The sequence below is a fragment of the Lactuca serriola genome, chromosome 5 (genome assembly GCF_051521515.1).
Source record: "Lactuca serriola cultivar US96UC23 chromosome 5, Lser_US96UC23_V15, whole genome shotgun sequence".
NCBI classification, from domain to species: Eukaryota; Viridiplantae; Streptophyta; class Magnoliopsida; order Asterales; family Asteraceae; genus Lactuca; species Lactuca serriola.
The window spans coordinates 97,397,079-97,422,859 of record NC_136412.1 but is presented as its reverse complement, the minus strand read 5'-3'; the positions used below and the strand labels follow the sequence as shown (position 1 = coordinate 97,422,859).

The 25,781-nt window shown below is 36.9% G+C and overlaps 1 protein-coding gene across 1 annotated transcript; it reads right to left on the bottom strand.

Annotated features, from left to right (window-relative positions):
- Window positions 1-3,920: 3,920 nt before the first annotated feature.
- LOC145052818 (uncharacterized) lies at window positions 3,921-7,789 on the bottom strand. The gene is made up of 7 exons (XM_079000720.1): window positions 7,418-7,789; window positions 6,386-6,633; window positions 6,003-6,158; window positions 5,618-5,774; window positions 5,040-5,182; window positions 4,899-4,934; window positions 3,921-4,821 (listed from the first exon to the last, which is right to left on the bottom strand). The coding sequence occupies exons 1-7, from the start codon at window positions 7,491-7,493 to the stop codon at window positions 4,222-4,224; spliced, it is 1,416 nt and encodes a 471-aa protein (XP_078856846.1). The 5' UTR covers window positions 7,494-7,789; the 3' UTR covers window positions 3,921-4,221.
- Window positions 7,790-25,781: the final 17,992 nt, after the last annotated feature.

Sequence of the window (25,781 nt, the reverse complement as noted above, 5' to 3'; positions counted from 1 at the left end):
CCACTGCTTGCATCCTCCACCTTGTTGGCAACATAGTAAGCACCATGTGTTGGCCTGCGAATTTCATCATCTTCTGAATCTATTGAAGACACCTTTATGTTTCCACTGTCATTGTTATCTTCTTCCACTAACACCGCTTTTCCTCCAAGATTCAGCTTGCAAAGATCCTCTATATTCTGAACATATTAATCTTCATCTTTTTCTTTTTCTTTTTTCTCATTTTTTTCTTAACATACACTCTTTTGCAAAATGGTTTTTGTCATTGCAATAGTTACAATTAAATCTTGAATCACCAACTAACTTCTTTTCTTTTTTCCTCATCATCTCTTTAATAACCCTTATATCATTTAGTCTTAGTTTTCTCATAACTTGAATTATTCCCCTACAACTATTTCCTCTATTATCATTTCTACCATAGTTGCTATTTTTTAACCTTGAGGAGTTTTTCTTTAAAAACTTTTTGGGATTACTAACCATCAAAGCCTTCACCTCATTGGTAAACTCATCATATGTATGATCTGAATCAGAATCTTCATCAATCATTTTGGATTTCTTTCCTTTTGCATTTTCTTCTTTTGCAACAAACGCTAAAGGACCTGCATTGGGAATTAGCTTCTCTTCTCCCATGAATTTAGTTTCACGCGTTTTCATAATACCATTCATTCAAGCTAGATTGTAATTTTTGAACTGTTCATGAGTTTTAACAGTTGATACAATTAACTTTCATTTTGAGCATAAAGCATTCATGAATGTCACTTTTTGCTTGATACCTGACCTTTTCAAATCATACTCTAACATTCTACTTAACAGAATGGTTTTGATCTTCATCTCCTGAGTAGAGTTCCTTTAGTCTTTTCCAAATTTCATTTGTTGTATCCATGGATCTTACGAGTCTAAATGTATATGGTGAAAGAGCATATCGTAGATGTCTTTTAGCATTTAAGTTGCATTAAAGTTTTTGTTTCTCATCAGTGGTCAAATTTTTGTTATCAGTAATCAATTTATCCAAATCGACCTAAGTTAAAATTGATTTATTAGCTTTTAAACATTTATAAGGACCTTTTGTGATAGCATGCCAAATGCTTGAACCATGTTTTTCAATACCTGTAACATAATCTTCAAATTGCATGACTCAAACTTCATAATCTTCTGGATATAAAATTGGAATCCTAGTAGTAGAACCGATACTACTAGGCAAGTTGAAAGTAACGGAGTGAGAATCGTCTTTAGATATGATTTCAAAAAAATTGAGTAAAAATCAATTCAATGAGCCAACACGGATTTCAAATCAAGACAAGTAATCTAAACAAAGAATTTCATATCAGATTGCAAAAAGAATTGCAAATGCAGAATAGATCTAGAAAATCAAAGTCGAAAAACATAAAACTCGAAGAACTCTTGAAGAACACAAACATTTTTGAGATTTGAAAACAAGATTTTGATACCACATCGAGATTTTGATAGGATTGATAGATTCTATAAGAATGAAATCAAAAACTCCATGATGTAATTGAATGAACACATCGAGGTAAATGAGATACGGTAGTTCATTTAGAGAGCAAAAGACATACGATTACATGATGATGTAAGACGTCTCTCAAAACATACTCTCTATCACTAACTCACTACCATTATATATGAGAAATAAGGAAGTTGGTTAGGCTCTGACCAATGAGGGTAGGACAACTAAGTAAACATAGTTGTCAAAACAAACTAACACAAATTACGAAGCCTAAGTACAAAAAATACGAATTAAGACTAAGTTATTCGCATATACAAGTGAAGATTTAAAACATACAACTACGAAATGCCTTTTGCATCAAAACTCAAACACAACATATAAATTTTATGAGTCCCAACAACTAACAAGTAATTTAGACATGATGCTTGGTGGAAGGATCACTGTGATGCTGATGACATCATACTAAGAACAATGATTTGTGACCTTTGAAAGGACTTGAAAATTTTAGAAGTATATCATATGTTTTTCAGGTGAAGAAGATATTTCAACACTACAATTATGTATGGCACAAACCTGTTCATACATTGGATACGAGGAATCAAGAAAGGCCCCTAAAGATAGATATTGTTTTACTATGGAGACTCAGACGCAAGACACTAAAAGAGGAATTGATCCTCTCATCTTACTGGTCGGTGAAAGTCTGGTGAGACTAAGACTTCATTAATCTATAAGATAGAACTTATACTTTTCATTAAACACTCAAGTACTTATACAAAGTGTTAATTTAATATATTTTAAGGATGTTACAAATATTTGAGAATAGTAAGTTCCTAAGAACAAGCAAGTTGGAACTTCAATGTTAGAAGTTTACTGTTTACCTTCAAGGTATGGAACTTCCTTAAGGGGAAGGCATGGCGAGGAAAAAAAATAAAAGCACCAAATGATTGAGTGAAATTCAAGATGGCTTGTCCCATGAGATAAAGAAGAACTATAAGGGGTTTTTTTGGCGGCAAATCTGTGATATCACTTTTGTCTGTGCGGCGTAGACCGGCGCAGACATATAACCTCGCAGTGTGTTTGTTTTTTCGAAGTATGCAGATCTAAAAAGGTTTGGGTGAGGTCTTCACCACACAGACATGGATTACACTCTTTTAAGGTCTGCAAGGTGCGTTTAACCCAAAAAAAACACGCTTTTGTTCTATCGGCACCACCATTCATGCACTTCCCACCCTTGAAGCCTCCCACTAGCCTTCGTTCGTTCTTGCCTCGCTCCAACACCAGCTTTTGTCATTCCTCCTTCGATCAGAACCGCCACCCGCCGCCACCCTTACAACTTCCTCTCCGGTCGCTAGCTTCTCGGTACTTCAAATCGATCGTAACCTCAAAATCGATCGTATCCTCAAAATCGACAGCCCCTCCACTGCTGGTCTTCTTCAGCTCATCTCCTCCTCTCGTCGCTGTTGTCTAGACCAGGCGCACCACCGTCTCCATCAGACCACCGGCTCCGGCAGACCACTCGTCAGATTCTCAGTTGAAAACGCAAACAAACAGGTCAGAAAAATCTCTCCTGTTTCTGGTTGTTTTTCTTGTTTTAATACGAAACTAAATATTATTTTTTGCTGGAAAAACTCTCCATTTTATTGAAATTAGTTGTTTAATCTAGCTGAAAATCCAAAAACATTCCTAAAAGTAGCCTTTCTTGTTTAATTTGTGTTAAAAATTGCTGAACACAATATTTTTTTATGTATCTTGTTGGAAATTTGAAATGTTGATGTGTAGGTGTTATTTTTTGCTGAAATAATGATGTTTATATGTTGTTTTGTGCTGAAAATGTCAATAATAATGTTCAAATATTGGTTTTTGCTGAAAATACGAAATAATGATGTTTATCTTCTTTTATTGCCAAAATTATAAAATAATGGTGTTTATTTGTGGGTTTTTTTGCTGAAAAATGTAAGATCATGATGTATATGTGTAGTTTTTTTTTTTTGTGAAAATGACTTTTTGTTTATGTTTATGACATGAAATCATAATATATGCTTGTTGAAAAACCATTTTAAGTTTGTAAAATCAATTTATTTAAAATTAAATTTATTTAAGCAGACTGTAGCCATTAAAAAACAAACAGAATCTTATTGCAAATTGCAAACGTTTAGTCCACCTTTTCTGCTATAGAAACTTGCAAAAGTAGTCCGCAGACTACAGACATTATAACTTAAGGGAAAAAAAAATACATTACATCAATCTATATGAGTTGCAAATCCTAATCATAAGCTAGAAAACAGGAGAACTAAATGAAAAATGAACAACGCGCAAATAAACCGAGCTAGAAATTAGCTCGACACCCGATACAACGTACTTATCCCTCATAACGGGCCGGACGCTTAATTATTCTTTTGGGTCTGGAATTTGCCAATGATTGTTCCTATTGTTGGATTCCTGCTTCATTCAATTAAAATAGAATCAAGAAAACCTCTTGGGGTTGAGGATGTAGCTCTTTGTGTGTAGCCAGAGACATGAAAAATATTTGGATACAAAATTGTAAGCTGCCTTTTAACCACCAAATGTACAGTATACTTATACCTCGATCCTGACTAAAAAAACAAGAAAAACACACTATAACAACAACCAAATAGGGTGCCAACATCGCCACGTCATCCTAGTCCTAACAAATCATAACAAAAAAAAACTACCTTCCACCTGGCACTATCAATATTTTCTCGACAAACCCACAAATAATCATCAAAATAGCATATTCATCACTGGGATTGATGAGGGTGTGCAAAAAACGGAGGAAGTGGCCGGAAAGCTGGCGGTTGCTGAGGCGGCATTGGCTGCTGGTGGGTCATCTGCATAGGGACAATCGGACTCATCATATAAGCCGGTGGTGGTGGTGGCGGCGGTGGAGGGCCGCCACTATATGTATAGGATGTCACAATCCCGCTGGAGGGTTGGAGATATTGTTGTGTATGGTATTGAGGTTGGGAGGGTATTAAAACTGCTTGGTATGGGGTGCTTGCCGCCATTTGTGGCGGCATAAAGTGGTTGTGATCGGTGGGAAGTGGTGATGATTCTGGTTGTGAAACGGAATTGTTGTTTGTAAGTTCGGCTGCAAATGAAGAAAGGACAGATGACATGATGTATTGGGAGGAGGTGGAGGCGGCAAGGCGGTCGGCAACTTCCGCCGCTATATCAGCGGCGGACTTTTTAGATCCTGCAGCGGCAGGTGGCGGTGGAGTGGTGGTGGCGGTGGAAGATGTTGGCGGTGTGGCGGTGGTTGGTTTTGTTTCCGCCACATAGTTTATATCATCTAGCCGCTTCCGCATAGCTTCCGCTTCCTGTCTCTGTGCTTGTGCCACCTGGACAAATGAAAGTACATTGTTATTGTTTGCATTTAAAAAAAAAAAAAAAAGATGTGTAATTGAGTAACACAAACCTGCATTTGAGTGCGAACATTCTCCAACTCGGATTCCTGAAAGTATAATATGTAACAACAAAAGATAATATTCACATTAAAAAATAATGAAATTTAAATTTTGAATTTTGAATTTTGAATTTTGAAAGAGTAATACAATACCTGATCATTGAGTGCATCACGCAACTGAGAAACAAGGGCTAATCTATTTGCTTCAACAACTTTAAGTTTCTCAATGCACTGCTTCAAAAGATTTTCTTCTTCCTCCAATTCTTTAGATAAAGTCTTCCTCTTTGGATCCTTTGCTGCATTTTAAGTAAACACCATTAAAGACAATCATAAAATGTGCTTATGTCACTAGGTAACTTTTTAACTTTAATTTTAACCTGGAGAAGACATGACATAACAAGTCGACTCATACTGCATCACAAGATAGGACATGTTGTACTACATTATAGGTCAAGACATGTACTATCATGACATATAACAGGACATGACAAGACATGTACTATCATGACATATAACAGGACATGTTATACTGTATGACATGTTATACTGTATGACATGATATGACAAAACAAGATTGTACTACATTATAGGACAGACATGACATGACAAGGTGAGACAAGGGACTCACTCTCGATCTCTCATATGTGAAAGGACGAAAATGCCCTCGTCGTCGTCATTCAATATATATGTAGAAAGATGCAAGTGATTTCTTATTAGCATCATTAGCTTACCATTCGTTAACGCCGAATCAATATCTTTTTCCAATTTCTTAACACGGTGAACAGAAGATTTGCATTTATTCATTTCTTCGTCTTCGCCATGGTGTTCACTGACAACTAAATGAAAAGCTGAGACAATTCTCTCTGCTGTACTTCCAATCGTCAGTTTCTGATCCCAAAAAGTTATTAAAAAAATATGTTAGTATTGGGAACGACTGATACCGATACTAATACTATACTTGATACTGATATCAATGGGACAAAAATTTGAACTTTCATTCAAAAGACGTAAATGCCCTCGTCGTTCTAATTATTGAAAATAACTTTAGAAAGCTTGTCAAGTGTCGTCTAGTCCAATTTGTGTAACAAAAAGACATAAATGCCCTAGTATCCTTACCATTCTTATGGATCTTGAATCTCTCTTAACAATTTTAACAGAGCGGGGACGTTTTTTGGTGAACTCAAGGGGTTGAGGCGATTCTATTCCAAGCAAGACATCTTTTATGTTCTTTGCATGAGATCCAAACACTTTCCTTTCTTCCCAAATACCAACCTACCATTCACATATACATTGAATTATTAAAAAAAATTCAAAACTAGTTTTACAGGATGCCAATTAGATGATTGGACATGTTAAGCATTGTATTTTCAATATTCTTATTAGGACATTATACATTGCTAAAATTTGGTAGGTTTAAGAAACAAAAGTATGATGCTATAATAAACAAATTGATAAAAGTACATTGCTATTTCTTTCATTTAACCAATAGTAATACATACCAATCTGTTGACAGCTTTTCTTCCCTGATCATCGGCTTTTTCAATAAGATCTTTGAGAACTCCTGGGAGGACCTTCCAGAACTCAAATACAAATTCATTTCCTTTTTTTCTGCTATTTTGAAGGATATCATTTGCAAGATAAAGAAGAGGAACCTTCTGAGCCACTTCAGAACTCTGAAGCTGTTTCTCCCATGTCTTAACAACAACTTCTGCTTTGCTTCGGTGAAATATACACCAATGAGACAATGCTATACACAGTCAAGATAACAAGATGTAACACAAAACTATCATGCAAATAACAATAAAGAGAGAAAGTTAGGGAAAGAAGGCTTTCTTATAAAGTTCTAATATTTTACAAACTTGCCCTCATTTGTTTTAAACATCATTGATCCTTCACCTAAACCACATACTCACTTTTCATCAAGGAGCAAATTTATAGTATCTCATTATATCTCAAATGTAAAGAATCAACAAAACTTAGATTTATATAATGCATTTGTACATACCATTTTACAAGAATTGTACATGTTTATTTGGGGATATCACGCAAGAATTGCAAAGTTTCCTTCACTAAAATTTATTTTGAGCCAAGTTACATGTTCTTCCCGCTACAACAGTCATTATCAAAGTAGTGAAAAAAAATTATACAAAGATTTTCATCTGATCCAACTGGGAAAGATAAGTAGAACAATGGGTGTTCAATTTTCGGCAAACTCAGCCTTTTAGGTATTCCCAAATAGAATACAAAAATTACTACGAAATTAGATACAAGTATCTAAAGGTGTAAGCGAAACTTGACTAATAAGCACTTTAATGAGTGATCTATAAGCTGCGCAGCCAGAGATATTCATAATTAAACAAATACCGATCTGTTTTACAACGACTAGTTTTCGTGCATACAACGAGCCACATTCAAGATCAAAGGAAAATTGCAAACTACAGCTACCAGATAGAATCAATTGGAAGAAGAAATGAATGCAAACTGTAGCCAGGAATATGATAAACTGATAGAAAACCATATAGGAAGGATACTTTCAATACACTGCTGTGTGCTGTTAAGCTTCGATAGCTTGTCTGCAAGTATCTGTTCGCTGAACACACTATTCATCCCACTTCAAATACAAAAGTTGTGCATGTACCATGCACCGGAAATCAAACAATTGAACTCCCAAAAGGCTTAATTAATCCAATTCTCAAAGAAAAAGTAGTAATCAAAGTCAGCACTTTAAACCCTAGAATCCGAAATATGAAAAACAAAAATAGGAAGAATCGGGGGATTTGATTTGGAAGAATTGGAAAGAAAAAAGAAAGCCCTAGGACCAGCGTCAGCCAAGAAAAACGATGGACGAATCGAGATTGCGACACGAGGAATAGGGCTTTTTAAATTGCGAGAGGTTCTTGAGCTGTTTGACGAAATCCTACCTCATCCCATTTGTCATCTTCTCATAGGAGTTTTAGAATTTGATTTTCCACTTGTCATTTTTTTTTTTTTTTTGAGATTTCAATTTTTTTAAAATAAATTTCCAAAAAATTCTAATGGGTTATATATATATATATATATATATATATATATATATATATATATATATATATATATATATATAAAAGGTTATCATTTTATTAATTTGATAATAAATTCTCATAAATTCTCCAAAAGATTTGATTTCTTTCATAAATGTTTCAAAAGATTACATTTTGTTATTGAAAAATATTATTTTATTAAATATTTAATGTTTATATATTAATATTAAATTTTTATTTTTAATAAACTCATATAATACACGAGTGTTACACCTAATAAAGAATATACTATATAGCTTCAAAAAAATGTAGTGATTCGAATAAAGCATTTCAATTTTGGTAAAATTTAGCCATACAAACTATTCTCTCCCTTTTTTTTCTAAAAAGAGGATATGACTTGTTAAGGTACTCAACTTTTTGGTTTGTATACATCCGGATAATTATATTTTTTTATATATTTAGGTAACGAAATTTTTGGAAGTGTTCACATATGATAATTATGACTTGCTATAGCAGGTTACATCCGGTCATAATGGTCATATATTAACACTTTCAACAAGTTCGTTATCTAGATGTAAAAAAAATATATTATTACCCAAATATAAATAAAACAAAAAGTAAGAGTAATTACAAAAATGGTCCATGTGGTTTTGGAAAATTTGTGTGTTTGATCGTTAACTTATTTTTTTAAACTCGGATGGTCCCTACTGTTTATTTTTGTTGCACATTTGGTCCCTGTGTTACCTAAAAAGACTATTGTACCATTATTAATTTATTTTTTAATTAATTTTCTTATTTATATATTTATTTTTATATATTTAAAAAAATTAATAGACCTCACATATTTGTATCTTTTCATCCTAAACTTGAAACCACATTTGAGAAATTTAATATGGGTCTCATCGGTCATCAACCCATCTCCCATCCTCCACAACTTCTATTTTATTTCCATCTTTAGTGACATCGACGTCTTTATCATCCCTTCTTTTTTCGGTCTTTCAACTTCGACGAACTGTGACAACCGTTAATTTCTGGTCAAGTCAAAGTCAAATAAAGTCAACAAGTCAAACCAGTCAACTCAGTTAACCCTTGTATACTAGGGTTTTCGTTATGTAATTTCTAAACAACTCGCTATTCTAATGAGAGATCATAAATTGAAAAGTTCGTACATCTAGATTTCTTTAACCTAAAACTGTGGTAAGTAACGAACCAAACCGATAAAACAATGTTGCATACTCATTGGGAGTGTGTAAGATCCTTAAACATGGCTTAGTGGGGCTTACGGACCTTGCATTGCGAAGCCAAACACTCAAAAAGGTCGCAAAAGAAATCTCTCCCAAATCTTTCTTTATATGTGAAATCTCTCCCAAATCTCTCCTTGTATGAGAAATCTCTCCAAGAATGTGAAATATCTCCCAAATCTCTCTTTGTATGAGAAATCTCTCCAAGAATATGAAATCTCTCCCAAATCTCTCTTTGTATGTGAAATCTCTCCCAAATCCCTCTTTGTATGAGAAATCTCTCCAAGTATGTCAAATCTCTCCCAAATCTCTCTCTATTTGAGGAATTTCTCCAAGATTCTGAAATCTCTCCCAAATCTCTCTCGAAACCTCTTTTGAAATTTTTTTTAATCAATTGTGGCATCCCGATACTTGGCTTGATGAGAAACCACTCAAAGAAGGGACAAAACTTGGAAAATAACCCTTTAGGACCGAAGCCTCTCCATAGGGGCCAAGTCCTCCTTAGACCGAGGTCCCAAGAAGCCAAACCGGAGTCCACTTGGCTAACCGCAACAGCGAGTCGCAGCAGGCGATCAGCAGCAAGCGAGTTACAGCAGGCGAGCCGCAGCCTCCTCTTCCCCTGACCTCGGACCGCAACTCCTTCCTTCTCTTTGGATCTGCATCAGCAACTAGTGTGTCTCCGTTTCTTGGCTGTTGAGGCTGAGACCTCGCCTAGAACTTTGGATCTTCACACATTGCACCCGGTTTTCGACCCCAACTCCGTTTCAAACCCGTTTTTCATCATTTTACCACGGGATTTTCTCCAAAAATCATATTTTAACATATAAGACCTAAATATTCATAATTTAAACATATTTTTATGGAAATCTTTATTTAAGAATAAAAATCTAGTAGGTGAATAATTGAGGTGGAGTGTTGACTTCTCTTTAGTTCATGACACAAGCAACCACCCCATACCCACTCCATGACCAACCATTGTCCTCCCCACCATACCTGGTCATTCAAGGGTACTTTCCCCACCATTTGACCATCCATACTCTTAGTCAAGGGCTGAAAACCCACCCTCTCTCCTCATTCTCACTCATTTCTTTCATTCCCACCAAAGATCAAACACATCTTTTCTCTCAAATTCTCTCATACAAATTCGAGATTTCCAAGTCATTTTTCAAGCTTTCCATCTTCATTTGGTAAGTATCATCACTCTCCTTATGGTTATTACATTCCCTTTCACTCAAATCAATGATTCCTTACACAAACTCCATCATTTGTGTGTTAGATTCTCAAATCTTCAAGTGATCCTTCAAGTGTTCTTGAGTTGAACAGTTCACTTCTTCAACATTCACCCATTGAAATCATATAAGGTGAGTTCATACCCCTATCTTTTAACGTTTTTCTTAAGTTTTAAGGGGGGGGGATACAAGTTAAAACACCAAGAACACAACTAAACTCATTTAACAGCCTTCATCAGAAAAGTTCAACCCCATTCACGGACTGTTTTGGGAAACTTAAACATTTTAGTTTTCAAAAATGTTTTAGGTGCAAGTAGTTCCAGTTCTTAGCTTTAAAATGAATACTTGCAAACTTCCATACAATTTTTCTACAATTTATGGTGATTTTTACAAAATTTCCTATCATCTCAAGAGCAAATCCGGACCAGTCTGTGATTATGGACTTTTTCACACAAGTTGGAGGTCATTAAAAATTATAATAAAATTTATGAACAAACTAGACTCATTTCCCAAACTCTCAGAATTTACGGATTTTTATTTTGACCTTTGATGATTTTTCTATAAATTTTCTAAGAACAGTGAAAGAAAATGTTCACAATAGAAAAATGCTATCAATTTCATTTCACCTTGTAACATGTTGAGCAAGGTGTATATCATTATGTGAATATATGTTTTTGGGACTAAGGTCTCTGATTTAAAGTTTTCAAAACAACTATACTTTTAGAAATAAATAGTTTCTTGTTAAAAGTATACATGCATACATACATACTAAGGTCAACATCATTCTAGAACAAAACAAAAGTAATGATTGTTGAATATCACAGGTAAGCTTGGGGATGAATGGTCAGTCTTGGGAGTGTGTGACAACCCTATATTTTTCCAAAGCAATGTAACACTCAAAAGTCAAATACAACGAAACTATTTGGAATCAACGAAATTAACCTCAAAAATAAAGAGTTCAAAAATCTAAATTTGGGATGCATCAAATGTTAGATATCGTGCCAAGGTTTCCAAAACATAAAGAACGTTCAAAACCGGGCTATAATGAAGAAATTATGACCGCTCAAATATTCACGACACACCCGATAAAACATTATTTAACGTAAAAAGTGAAATTTCAATAAAATGCATTTTAGCCTTAAGTATATAAACAAAAGTTGTAGAGTTCGTTAAACCGTAAACGTACATAAAAAGATCGCCCAAATTGGACCTCGTATGAAGAAGTTACGAATTTTCTAAGTTTTGTAACAGCAGTAGAGAGCTAAAAACTCGAATTAAAGATCGAACGATATTTAGCTAAAGCAACCTAAACAAGAGTTGAAGGTGTCCACAACAGGAGTAAGATGATAAAAAGACAAACGAAAACAGACGTCGGATAAAGAAGTTATGAATTTCTAACGGACTTTAGCAGTCTCGGCCTATTAAAAACATAACATTTAAAATAAAGTCAAAACTAGCCGACGGAGTCTAAATGAAAGTTGTAGAGCATAGTCTCACCTACGCGTGGATATAAAGAACGCGAAAAACGGAGCCCATACGCAAAAGTTACGGAATTTAGAAGATTGAAGCCTGAATTACGCCCAGCGTAATTTAAGAGTACGCCCAGCTTACTCAGGTGCAATCTCGAGTCCCATCGGCTGCAGGATCTACGCCTAGCTAGACTCGAGTTGTAATCCATGACGCAAAGTTACGCCCAGCATAACCAAAGTACGCCCAGCGTACTCCGGTAGCACGCCCAGCGTACTCACACTTTCAACCCTATAAATAGAGGGCATGAACTACGAGTTTTGGCACACTTTTCTCAAACTCTCTCTCACTTTCACACACTTGTAAGCTCCAAAGGCCATCTCGACACCGTCGATTCCACACCCGAGCCCCTGACGAAGGTTCTACGCTATCGAGATCCCCGAGAAGCTTGAAGACGCAACTTTCCGCAGTTAAAGTTCTGCTCGATTCTAGTCTCACTCTCTTCAAACCGAACAAGTGAGTTCATACCCCTACTTTTCAAGTCTTTTCATGTTTTAGGGGGAATATAAGTACAATACAAGAAAATGTATCATTTTATATAGATATGAATACAACTTCTATCTTATTATTATTCAATATCAACATTTTACTTTACATATCAAGTAGTATTTCACCGAGTTATTTTCACCAAAAGGAACACACTTTTTGAAACAAAAACTATAATGGGTATAGATTGTGAGTTATTCATACATTCTTACGTAAACATCTTGAAAAACAAAACACTTTCATCTGAAATGAAATAACGACTTTCTTATCGTAAATATATTTATACTAAGCATTGTGAGATACTCAACTTCAACGTACTATCAAGTATGCATTTCAAGTCCTGTATTATAAACCATAATCTCTTGGAGGGAGAGTGTGATACTTGTGTATAGATCTATACGAGATTGACAATCCCGCACCTAAACTGTTAGCTACAGTTAGACCGGCAAGTCTGGGGTGACAAATGTCATAACACTACAACACCTAAAGAATGTTGTTACAGGCAGTTTGTGTCAATAGCATGGTTATAAGACTCACACGGAAGTATAAAAACAAGCTTGATTTACGAGACTCATGAATGCATTCAATATTTACATTATTTTGAGAAAACATTCATCTTATTCATTTAAAGTACGAAAGATACTAACGCCCTCCAACTTTTGGTACTTTTCAAACTATAAGTGGAAAATATTGGATTTTCTGGAAACTACGTTCATCTATTTTTTTCCAAAAAGACGTACTTTTTCAGTACAAAAACACTTATGAACTCACTAACTTTATTGTTGACACTTTTTTGAAACCACTTGTATTTCTCAGGGAATCAGTAATACAGGTAACTACCAGCTTTTGAAGAAGGAATGCTAAGGCGTTTATTATCAAACATTTTGAATCATCATATTGTAATATTCTTTTGGAAATATGTATAACGCAACAATGTACGTTTTTATTATATATATATGATGGTTGTGTTACTTTCTTTACGATATTCAATTGTTATGGTACTACGTGAAGTCATCCACCCCTAAATGTTTCCGCCATTCTGGTTTGGGGGTGTGACAGAGTGGCATAACCTGATCAACTATGCTGGTCCGAGGAGTGATTAGCACATGCCCAAGAATGGTTGTGATATGGCGACAAGTCTGAAAACTTACCCACACTACCACAATGAGAACATTAGAACAGAACATGAGTTTAAAATACTATGAGAGTATTTTGTGTTACTATAAGTGCTTTCATGAGAACTAAACAGGTCTCTATCAAGTAGGTCAATAGTTATTAAGTGAATACGCTAAGGTTATATGAAATTTAGGCGTCATAGACTTAGAATTTGTGACCTTTGCTTTACTTCCTGTTCTCGTTGGATTGTGGATTTTGAGTTAGAGTCACCTATTCGAAGGACTATCCTGCCTTGATTTCATATAACTGGTATACACTACACAAGTATTGATATAACTGATACAGATCATCTAATAATTTTCTAAATAGTTCGTCCAATAATTATCTTCTTACTCCTATTCTTGCACGTACAACATAGTAAGATCCTACTTACCGGACGACCTCTACTTTCCCAGTCAGAGAAATGGTGGATGGTTATGAGGAGAATCAGAAGTGGAACCGGAGGTAATCAACCCTCCATGCATAGCAAGGGTTCCCGCGAACCGTTTCGACTACATCGAACTTGTGCCCCGTTGGGTAACCGTGATCGAGGGTTGAAGTCGACAGCAATGACAGCAACCACCATGTGGAGACCAACAAGGGTGTTATGACCTCAACCATGGGGGACCGACTGACAGAGCCCTCCCAGTGAAGACCCAGCAGATCGTGAACATCGGGGATTAACACAGGGAGACTGCAAACCTAGTTCGAAAATTGAGCGCTACTAAGGACCCCACCGTCTTACGTACCCGAGACTCGGAAAGAGACTACTATTTCAGAGACCAACTCTCTTTTTAGGACATTATCGCCACTCAGACATAGGCAAGAGAGTAACAGGGTAGACACACGACATTCAAAGAGAGGATGACTGCAGCCAAGCGTCGATTGGCAAAGCTGCATGGTGCATCGACTTTGTCTCAGGCATCACAAGAGACGGATCGTCGTGAGTAAGTTCATACCGCTCACAAGACCTTGTAAATTAAGTTCATGAGTATGCGTTGGTACTACTATATTCTAGGTGAAAGCACGACACTGTGATTTAAAGAGGCATACAAATCAAGAGATTTAGTTGCTATCAAAACTTTTCCTTACAATAATCTGGTGTAGGCCTACATCTAGGTCAAAACTTTCTCTGAAACCAAAATTTCTAGAATCATATTTACAAAATGGGTTTATGGCAGATCCATCAGACTCAAAGGTCTATTAAGTCTTAATCATACCACTAAGCATACATCAAATGGTCGTAAGAAAGACTTAGCTTGGATCAAATTTTAAGGTTTCACTTGGATACATAACTACTAATACATGAGTTTATCATTTATAGGCTCTCGTTATGAAATGTTTTCAGAACACCATAAAACAATCATAATACGTTACAAAATGAACTAAGATAAACTTAGTTAGAAAACTTGCGACATATAGTCATCCTAAAAACTCATTTCCGTCTCACCTTTAAATACCTTGGTTGAGAGGTGCCTTCTTCGTAGACCTATAGGGTGCGATCATACCAGCACTAATGCACCGGATCCCATCAAAACTCCTCAGCTAAGTGTGTTTGGTCAGACATGATCCTAAGATGAGTAAAGCTTAATGCCCGCACGAAACCTACTTATACCCACTACCATAAATCCGTCTCAGGAACGTTAGCAGAAACACTAGGAATAGTACAGTAATGTGCAAGAATTTATATATGTGAATAAAAATCATAAGGATGCACTTGAGATAATTATTTCCACTCACGAAGTCATTTTTCATCATGAAACAGAGTTATGTCTTCACCAAGAGGCAACCAACCAACAAGCAAGGCGCCAACCTTGCAGATAGACTCTGCTACTTTTCAGGCTGCAGTCACGGTAGTCGTGACAGTCGTCATGGTGCAACTCAATGCTAACAACGCCAGCAGAAATGGAAGAGGTACCGACAATACAGATTGTGGTAACAACCAGGAACACCAAAGAATGTCTACCAACGAAGGCGCCTCAGGCCACAGACCTTCGAACAAGAAGTGAAAGTTTTGGGAAGAAAAGAAGTGTAACCTACCTCAAAAATTCGTTGGAAGAAAGAAATCCGTAGCTGCACCTACCATTACAACAACAGTTACGACACATGCCTTGACACTAGCCACAAGGTCTGTCACCTAAGTGCCGGCCAGAACATATAAAGGATCTCTCCCAAAGTGTATTAAGTGTGGCTTCCATCAAAATGGGGTTTGCCGGGAGATGCACTGTAAAAACTACAACAAGAACGGGCATACCGTTCGTTTCTGTAAGGCCTCGACTCAGCACATCGCTTCAACCACCAATACTAGTGTAAGTCCAGTATGCTACTTATGCGGTGAAATGGGACACTTCAAGAGAGAGTGTCCAACGGAAAGGAATGACGAGGGAGCCGAAGAAGTGTGACAAACGAACCAGCAAGGGTATCCGGGGAACCATATTAGGACTTTTGTAATATTTCCAACGACAAAAACGTTTAAGTACCATATGTTTGTAATGAATTTGGTATGCTTTCTAAAATCACCATCTTTCTAAAAATAGTTAAAATACTCTCTCATTCAAATCAAACCAAAGACACTCATATATGACCTTAGGATCATTACATGTAAGCTATGATGACTTTGTACATACATCGGGGTTAATTATAATCAAAATACTAAAGTCTTGAAACAAATAATTCCATCCTGATGCCTATTCCATGTCTAGTAGTAGGAATTGAGTGGGGCCACCCACTCGACGATTTCACCAACATCAAATTACATACGACGTTCATATATCGCTCGATCATAGGGAGACCTGCCAGGGATCATGATATCAAGTATCATTACTAGTTATCGAAACACACCCACTACTAATGCTAGACACTATGGTATGAATCATCTATAGTAATAATAATATTGAACAAAACGGAACACACTGAAGAGAAACACAAGATACTCTATCACCCTAATGAGCACTTCTCATGAATACAACTTAACACATGTTTTACCTAAAGAGATACTGTTGTCACCATCCAATTTCGATTGATATAGTCCTCATCTTCCCGGTTTAACGGCTACGAAAGGAACCTTCACCTAACCCACCAAATATTCAAACATTTGTCTCCCATAAACACATCCAGCACGGACCTCCGAGTCATTTCTCGCTGTGAAACCCCAAAACACGCACCAGAGGAGCGTTATACTTCCCAAGACCTTATCACGAGTATTTCCAGGAGACCCTTCGGGAATGTCACGCATACAGCAGACAAGGTTCAGGCACAGAAGCTTGGGACAGATACGGTTAGTCTACCACTACTATGTATATACGCGAGGATGATGTATAATTAAGATTCTACAGACATTGGATGTGTGCTTCTGCCCTATTTCCTGTTCCATGTCTGGCTGTGGACTTAGGGCAGAGTCACCCATCCAACTGTCTTGCCAACCTTAAGTACATACGACCTATATGCGCAAGTTAATGATAGATGGACCAGGTACGAGTCCTGCCATGAACTTTGGGCCAAGGTTGCCCAGGAGGACGAGTGAACGTCTTACCATCCGAATAAGTCTATTCATGTAATCCGAACCCATAAGTTCCTAACCGATCTAATCAAACGGTAGACGCTACAACATGCCTTATGCAACGCTCCGAGGAGAATTCATTACTTATGGCTTAAGACAGCTAAAGACGTACGAGGTCGGCTAGGTCACGCATGACCTTGAACTATGAGCGGTAGTGTACGCCCTAGAGGTCTGGAGGCACTATCTCCACGACACGAAACATACAATCTTCACCGATCATAAGAACCTAGAAGGCGTGGATGGCGGGGCATGTTATCCTATGAACCGGATCTAGACACCGAGGTTGATGGATTCAGAAATAATGTCACGAACGAAGCACATGAAAACTCGCTACTTCCCTTCATCCAGGCTCGGACAAGATGTGTCCGGACCTCAAAAAGTACCATCAGTGGGCGAATAGGAAAGCAGACATCGCTACACATGTGGGCAAGTATCGAACTTGTGCCAATGTCAAGAGAGAATAAAGGAAGCCTTCGCGTCTCCTACAACAACTAGTGATACCTGAAAGGTAATGGGAGCAACTAACCATGGGCTTCATAACCAAGCTACCCAAGGCAATGGATGGTCTCGATACCATTTGGATAACCGTTGACAGACTAGCCAGATCCTCCTACTCCCTACTAATCAAAGGAACCGACAGGATGGAGGAGTCGACTAGAACGTACATCAAAGAGATTATGCGACCACAGGGTCTATTAATATTTGTTATCCCTATCAGAGATAGTAGACTCGTTTCATGACCCTGGCGACCCTTACAGGGAACTAGGTTAAACTTGAGTATGGCCTACCAACAGCAAACCAACGGGCAGAACAAAAGGGATTGTTAAAAACTTGGGCAACATGTTAATAGCTTGGGTGTTTAACTTCGGTAAAACGCAGGTGTGCCCACTTACCACTTGGCAAAATCGAAATGAACGAGAGTCTCCACTTTGTACCGGGGAGCATAAAGGCAAACATAGAATACACTATCATTTCAAAACAATAACTCCTTTAAATTGACTTAGCTCAAGTTACAATAAGAAATTCCAAGGCGTCATTTAACATCAGACGGATTGGTCCCCACCATACAAATTTCTTGTACTACGAAAAGCTTTCCCCATCTTTTCTCCAAATTCATTAAGTCCTGGTCAAAGTACTAATTTCGGGACGAAATTCCCTCTAACGGGGGGATGATGTGACAACCGTCAATTTCTGGTCAAGTCAAAGTCAAATAAAGTCAACAAGTCAAACCAGTCAACTCAGTTAACCCTTGTATACTAGGGTTTTCGTTATGTAATTTCTAAACAACTCGCTATTCTAATGAGAGATCATAAATTGAAAAGTTCGTACATCTAGATTTCCTTAACCTAAAACTGTGGTAAGTAACGAACCAAACCGATAAAACAATGTTGCATACTCATTGGGAGTGTGTAAGATCCTTAAACATGGCTTAGTGGGGCTTACGGACCTTGCATTGCGAAGCCAAACACTCAAAAAGGTTGCAAAAGAAATCTCTCCCAAATCTTTCTTTATATGTGAAATCTCTCCCAAATCTCTCCTTGTATGAGAAATCTCCCCAAGAATGTGAAATATCTCGCAAATCTCTCTTTGTATGAGAAATCTCTCCAAGAATATGAAATCTCTCCCAAATCTCTCTTTGTATGTGAAATCTCTCCCAAATCCCTCTTTGTATGAGAAATCTCTCCAAGTATGTCAAATCTCTCCCAAATCTCTCTCTATTTGAGGAATTTCTCCAAGATTCTTATTTCTCCTAAATCTCTCTCGAAACCTCTCTTGAAATTTTTTTTAATCAATTGGGGCATCCCGATACTTGGCTTGATGAGAAACCACTCAAAGAAGGGACAAAACTTGGAAAATAACCCTTTAGGACCGAAGCCTCTCCATAGGGGCCAAGTCCTCCTTAGACCGAGGTCCCAAGAAGCCAAACCGGAGTCCACTTGGCTAACCGCAACAGCGAGCCGCAGCAGGCGATCAGCAGCAAGCGAGTTACAGCAGGCGAGCCGCAGCCTCCTCTTCCCCTGACCTCGGACCGCAACTCCTTCCTTCTCTTTGGATCTGCATCAGCAACTAGTGTGTCTTCGTTTCTTGGCTGTTGAGGCTGAGACCTCGCCCAGAACTTCGGATCTTCACACATTGCACCCGGTTTTCGACCCCAACTCCGTTTCAAGCCCGTTTTTCATCATTTTAACGCGGGATTTTCTCAAAAAATCATATTTTAACATATAAGACCTAAATATTCATAATTTAAACATATTTTTATGGAAATCTTTATTTAAGAATAAAAATCTAGTGGGTGAATAATTGAGGTGGAGTGTTGACTTCTCTTTAGTTCATGACACAAGCAACCACCCCACACCCACTCCATGACCAACCATTGTCCTCCCCACCATAACCTGGTCATTCAAGGGTACTTTCCCCACCATTTGACCATCCATACTCTTAGTCAAGGGCTGAAAACCCACCCTCTCTCCTCATTCTCACTCATTTCTTTCATTCCCACCAAAGATCAAACACATATTTTCTCTCAAATTCTCTCATACAAATTCGAGATTTCCAAGTCATTTTTCAAGCTTTCCATCTTCATTTGGTAAGTATCATCAATCTCCTTATGGTTATTACATTCCCTTTCACTCAAATCAATGATTCCTTACACAAACTCCATCATTTGTGTGTTAGATTCTCAAATCTTCAAGTGATCCTTCAAGTGTTCTTGAGTTGAAAACTTCACTTCTTCAACATTCACCCATTGAAATCATATAAGGTGAGTTCATACCCCTATCTTTTAACGTTTTTCTTAAGTTTTAAGGGGGGGGGGGGAATACAAGTTAAAACACCAAGAACATAACTAAACTCATTTAACAGCCTTCATCAGAAAATTTCAACCCCATTCACGGACTGTTTTGGGAAACTTAAACATTTTAGTTTTCAAAAATGTTTTAGGTGCAAGTAGTTCCAGTTCTTAGCTTTAAAATGAATACTTGCAAACCTCCATACGATTTTTCTACAATTTATGGTGATTTTTACAAAATTTCCTATCATCTCAAGAGCAAATCCGGACCAGTCTGTGATTATGGACTTTTTCACACAAGTTGGTGGTCATTAAAAATTATAATAAAATTTATGAACAAACTAGACTCATTTCCCAAACTCTCAGAATTTACGGATTTTGATTTTGACCTTTGATGTTTTTTCTATAAATTTTGTAAGAACAGTGCAAGAAAATGTTAACAACAGAAAAATGCTATCAATTTCATTTCACCTTGTAACATGTTGGGCAAGGTGTATATCATTATGTGAATATATGTTTTTGCAAACAGATGACATTTTGTCTTAGTATATAGTCACACATCAGAAAACAAATGCATTTTTACCTACAAAAGTATGGTAATTAATTAGTTGTTATATTGCATGTTGCTTCACTTTAGTAAAAAGTATATATATATACATATCGGTAAACAAAAGGGTTTTTACCTTCACAAATATAGTAGTTAACCATAATAAACAAATTTATAACTATTACATTTAAACGTGTTGATAAACTATAATAGGTATGGTTTATGTTTCCATTAACACAACAAACACATTTCGGAAGGTTTTATTCCCACAGAAAAAGGTTTTACACTCACGCACACTACACATAAACTTGTTAACTTAAATGGTGAGATATTCATCTCAGTACTCCTAGAGTACGGTTTAAAATTCCTGGTAGTTATAACCAGAGTCTCTTGTAGGGAGAACGTGATAGTTGTGTATAGATCTATATTGGGTTTGACACCCCACACCTTACTGCTAGCTACAGTAGGACCTGCAGGTCTACGGGTGACAAATGTCATAACAGTTTTCGACGCCTGAGAAACGTCGTGGCAGGTTCATTCAGTCATAGTGTGGTTATAGCGGCTCACATAGGGAGTTAACAACACATAAAGTTTACGGGGATTTTCATAAATCAAAAGGGGTTTTATGTCGATTTAAAATCACTTTTTATATCAATAATTACATATATTATTGTATACTTCCAGCCTTGGTATTTAAGACTACACACCATTCATTACGGGATTTTTCTCAAATCAGAAAGGGGTTTTACGCCAATTTATAATCACTTTTATATCTTTAAGTATGACAAACACTTGTTCATTCTCGGTCCCGGCATTTAGGACCACATAACTTTTATAAGGAAAATATTGGATTTTTCTTGGTAACACACCACACATTACAAAGAACGGTTTCCAAACTCTTTATCTAAAAAGCTTATGAACTTACCAACTTAATTGTTAACACTTTTTCAAAATTACTTGTATTCTCAGGAAATCAACGAAACCAAGTAACCACAAACTTTTGAGGATGGAACGCTACGGCGTTGAACAACTATTTTTTTATCATGTTGTGATCAATCATTGAAATATGTAATACTTGAAACCATGTAATTCTTTTCTAATTATATTTATGATTGGTTGTATTTACTTTGAGCACTATTATAATCGTTGTTGTGATGCTATACATGAAGTCCTCCGCCCCCGGACGTTTCCGCCATCCTTGGTTTGGGGGTGTGACACGAACCAACACCACAAAAGATGGAAAGGAAATAGAAGTTGTGATGCATTGGGTTGTGGTGGTGGAAAATTCAGTGCAGTGACAGTGGGTTGTGGTATTGGTTCGCCGAAGTTGATGGACCGGAAAAAGAATGGATAGTGAAGATGTCGATGTCACTAAAGATGTAAAGGAAATAGAAGTTGAGGAAGATGAGAGATGGGATGGTGACTGATGGGACCCATATTAAATTTCTCAAATGTAGTTTTAGGTTTAGGGTGAGGAGATACAGATATGTGGGTCTATTAATTTTTTAAATATAAAAAAATAAATACTTAAATAAAAAAAACTAAATTAATAAGGGCATGATAGTCTTTTTAGGTAAGACATGGACCAAGCACACAACAAAAAATAAACAGTAGGGATCATCCGAGTTTAAAAAAAAGACTAAACTGCACAAATGGTCCCTGTGGTTTGCTCAAAATTGTCACTTTGGTCCAAAAAAGTTTAGACTAGCACCAGAGGTCCAAAGTTTTCATTTTGTTGCGGGTTTGGTCAAATTTGCTTTGAACTTTTTTATAATGACGGATTTGCCCTTGATTTTTCAATTTATTTATTTATTTATATTTTTATAGTTAAAAGAAAATAAAATACCAATCTCTCTCTATCCCCCCTCTCTCTCATACTGAAACCATCCCCAAAATCTGCCATGGTTGTGCTCCACTTCTCTCTCTTCAATCAAACCCTTATACCTAAATTACACAAATGAAATCCCCCCTCCCTTTTTGATTTCTCACAGATTCTCTATCTGTGTTCTAATCAAGAGTTCTTGATAAACCCTAACTCTTAATCGCACACCCCAGAACAAGACGAAGAGAAGAAAATCTGATAATTGCTCTAGTTTTTAGAGTTCTTGACAAACCGAGTTCTTAAATCCACACCGACGAAGAAAAAACCCTGTAAATTGTGATTAAATCTTCTCTGATAACTGTGACAAGATCAAGCTGATGACCACAAAACTTAGATGTTCAAATCTCGCTGGCCAAAAGCGCTAGACCTTTCCGATCTCAGTTCTTTCTTCGTCGGTTCTTTGTCGGTTGATGAAACAAAGAATCAAGTATTGAATGAATTAAAGAATGAATTCAAAGTATGAGTGCGAGATTTGAACATAGAATCTAAATATAATCTGTTTAGCTCATATTATGTTTCAGCAAAGTTTACAGAGTATAATGAATATTCTGTAAAAACTCTGTTACTAAGAACCTAGTAACCACTCCTATTTATAGGAGAGAAAAGCGTACAAAAAATATACTAAGGACTAAACATTAAGCTTTGAATATTATGCCCTAGTAAAATACATTACAAAAATGTTCGAAGACTCCAAATACAAACTTCGACAATTACAACCATTCGACCCTAACAATCCCCCCCTTTGTAATCAAAGTCGAAGTCTTCAGTTTGTAAGCAAAGCTATGGAGTAAAGCAAAATTCTTCGAACTTCAGTGTACCATGAAATTATTTTCTTCAACTCCTTTTGTCTCCTTCATTGTTCTTTTTGCAGTGGTTCATACGAACAATCAAGTTCGTATACTGAGATGTAGAATATCTCTCCACTTCATAAGCTTGAAACAAAAATCTCTTCGCTTTTCCAGCCTTATCTTTTCCACCAAAAACTATACCAAATGGCTTTAAACATATTTCCCCATCAGCATACTTCTTTAACTCAGTCTGATTCAACGAAACAGCCATTGGTACTTTAATTTCCATCCCCTTCGCAGTAGCCAACTCCACATCAGTCAGAGCAAGGCACTCATAGTAATTCTCAATGAAAATTTTGATGTGAGCAATTCCAAGTTTGAATTTCTCTGGATCAGTGTTTTGCAGATAAGAAAAAGATTTATCTTTAAGGAGCAATGCGACTTGTATAAGATCATACAAGTTCATCAGAGGAAAATCTACAATGGTGAATTCGTGTGTTTTTCCATCCGCTCTGGCCACAATATATTTGATGTTTTGAATTTTGTTTCAAAAACAACATCCCTTTTTATGCTTATGACCTTCTTTATCTTTATCAAGGACCAAACTTCCTCAGGGGATTTGCCAATGACAACATGAAATCGAATCTTCATATGAGTTCCTTCATCCTTTTCTTTGAAATTCCCTTCTGCTTTAAATTGAGGCATGATAAACATCATCTCATTAACAGGGAAATCCAACTGGCTCGCATTAGTGTTTGTAACCACATAACTCTGTTTAGGCTTCTTTTCAAACAAGTACATGTGATTAAAGGCAACAACAGCTTCGATTGTTTCATAGTTGTATTGTTTTGTTGGATCACCTTATCCATGCCCTTCATATCACTAGCTCTCTGTGTCATGATGCTTTGAACAAGCCTCATTTTCTCCACTTCAGCTTCAACCTCAGCCTTCTTTTCTTCTTTGGATTTTTCCACAAGAATTGATTTGCCTTTATCTTTTGAAGCAGATTTTTCAGCTACACCTTTTTGCTTTGATCCACTCCCACCAGACTCCAAAGGTTTACCAATTACAATTCCTTTTGAAATTGTTCGTGTAATTGGTAATGAAGTTACAATTGTTGAAGTTACTGGTTGAGCAGACACAACCACTGGCTTTGTTGATGGGATGTTTGTTGGAAAAAACTTTGCCCACAACATTCGCATCATCTTCTGACTTCCTTTCTCCCCCTTGCACCCCTGTGATAATAGGAGGGGCAGTTGTTATGGGAAGAAGACTTAAAATGCGAAGTAATGGAGCAAGCTGTTTGTTTAGAATAGCTTCGAACTGTACAAACTCTTGTGATAAAAACTCTGGAGTGATCAACGGAGACGAAACAGGTGTTGTTGAAATCTCCTTCAACTCCTTCAACAACTTTATCACTCGTTCAAAATTTTCTATTTCAGACTTGGAGATTTGAGTGATTTGTGGACTTAACCCTTCATATAACTTGACAAATTGAGTAACAACATCACATATGATATCGACCTTCTGATTTAAAGACACATAATCATTTTGAACTGACAAAATTTCCTTTTGCATATCTTCTCGAAGCTCTTGAATTTTGAAGTTCACATCCTCCCTCACTTTCTTAACCTCCTGAACAAAAAGAACATGTCGTTCTTTTGTGACGTTTCGTAGTTCTTTCACTTCACTCAGAAAATCAGATCTTTGATGTTTAAATCGAAGTTCATTGGTCTGATCCGTGAAATCAATCTTCTCCATAAGCACTGTCTCAGAAGCTTTCAACCTACCAGACACTTTGTTGATAATTCTTGACTCACACAACTTCAACATTGAGTCAATCTCCAAACTTGAAAGTGATGAACCCCCTCCCAGATCAGCTTGAGATTGAATGATGGAGTTCAACTTTTGATTCAAAATTTTGTATTGCTTCATGGTCATTAGCATGTGATCAGGAAAATCTTCTTCTTCATCATGAAACTCCAAATCTTCGAATGTTCCACCAAACCCTTCATGATCAGTTTCTGTTGGTGAAGAGGGTTTGGGAGTATCGGTGGATTGAGACGAAAACATAGAAATAATTGGTTGATTGAGGATGTGTTCGAATGTTGGTGAGATAGTGGTTGATGGAATAGGAATGGTAGATGTTGGTGTAACTGAAACCAATGATTCGAAAGTAGTAGAGATGAATGGACCTTGATCTGCAGCTTTCGAACCTCCTTCACCCATATTAACATTTGCATCCATATCAGATACATGTGCAGGGATGTCTGAAGTTCGCACCTCCTCAAGAATTGACTTGGCAATCAAAAATTCGGGTGGTATGACAATTATGTGCTCAGGAGTAGAACTGACGATAGAAGTGAATTCTGGAGTTTCTGGTATCCTTTCATCCTCCTTTGTTGACTCAGAAGACAAAACAATCTTTCGAGTCTTCCTCTTTTTCTTTCCTTTAGCCAGATGTTTTGCCATATCCTCTGCTGTCCTTTTCTTCGAACTCGGTGAAACTGGAACAGGTATCTCGCGAATCAAGACTCCTTGGTGAGAAACCTGATGCTTTCGAATTAGCTTTTGTGCTGGTGACTTATGTTTGTGAGTTGATTTAATCTTGATTTTTCGAAACATCCCTATTTTTGAAGGAATAACCCCTTTTTCTTGAGTCTCTTCCACTAT

What these genes read in the sequence shown, in the direction of transcription:
- LOC145052818 (XM_079000720.1), bottom strand. Translation starts at nt 7,493, where the DNA reads ATGAATAGTGTGTTCAGCGAACAGATACTTGCAGACAAGCTATCGAAG. An exon ending in TGATTCGGCGTTAACGAATG is followed by an intron (nt 5,183 to 5,617) that starts GTAAGCTAATGA and finishes CTTAAAATGCAG; the next exon opens with CAAAGGATCCAAAGAGGAAG. An exon ending in GTGATGCACTCAATGATCAG is followed by an intron (nt 4,935 to 5,039) that starts GTATTGTATTAC and finishes TTATACTTTCAG; the next exon opens with GAATCCGAGTTGGAGAATGT.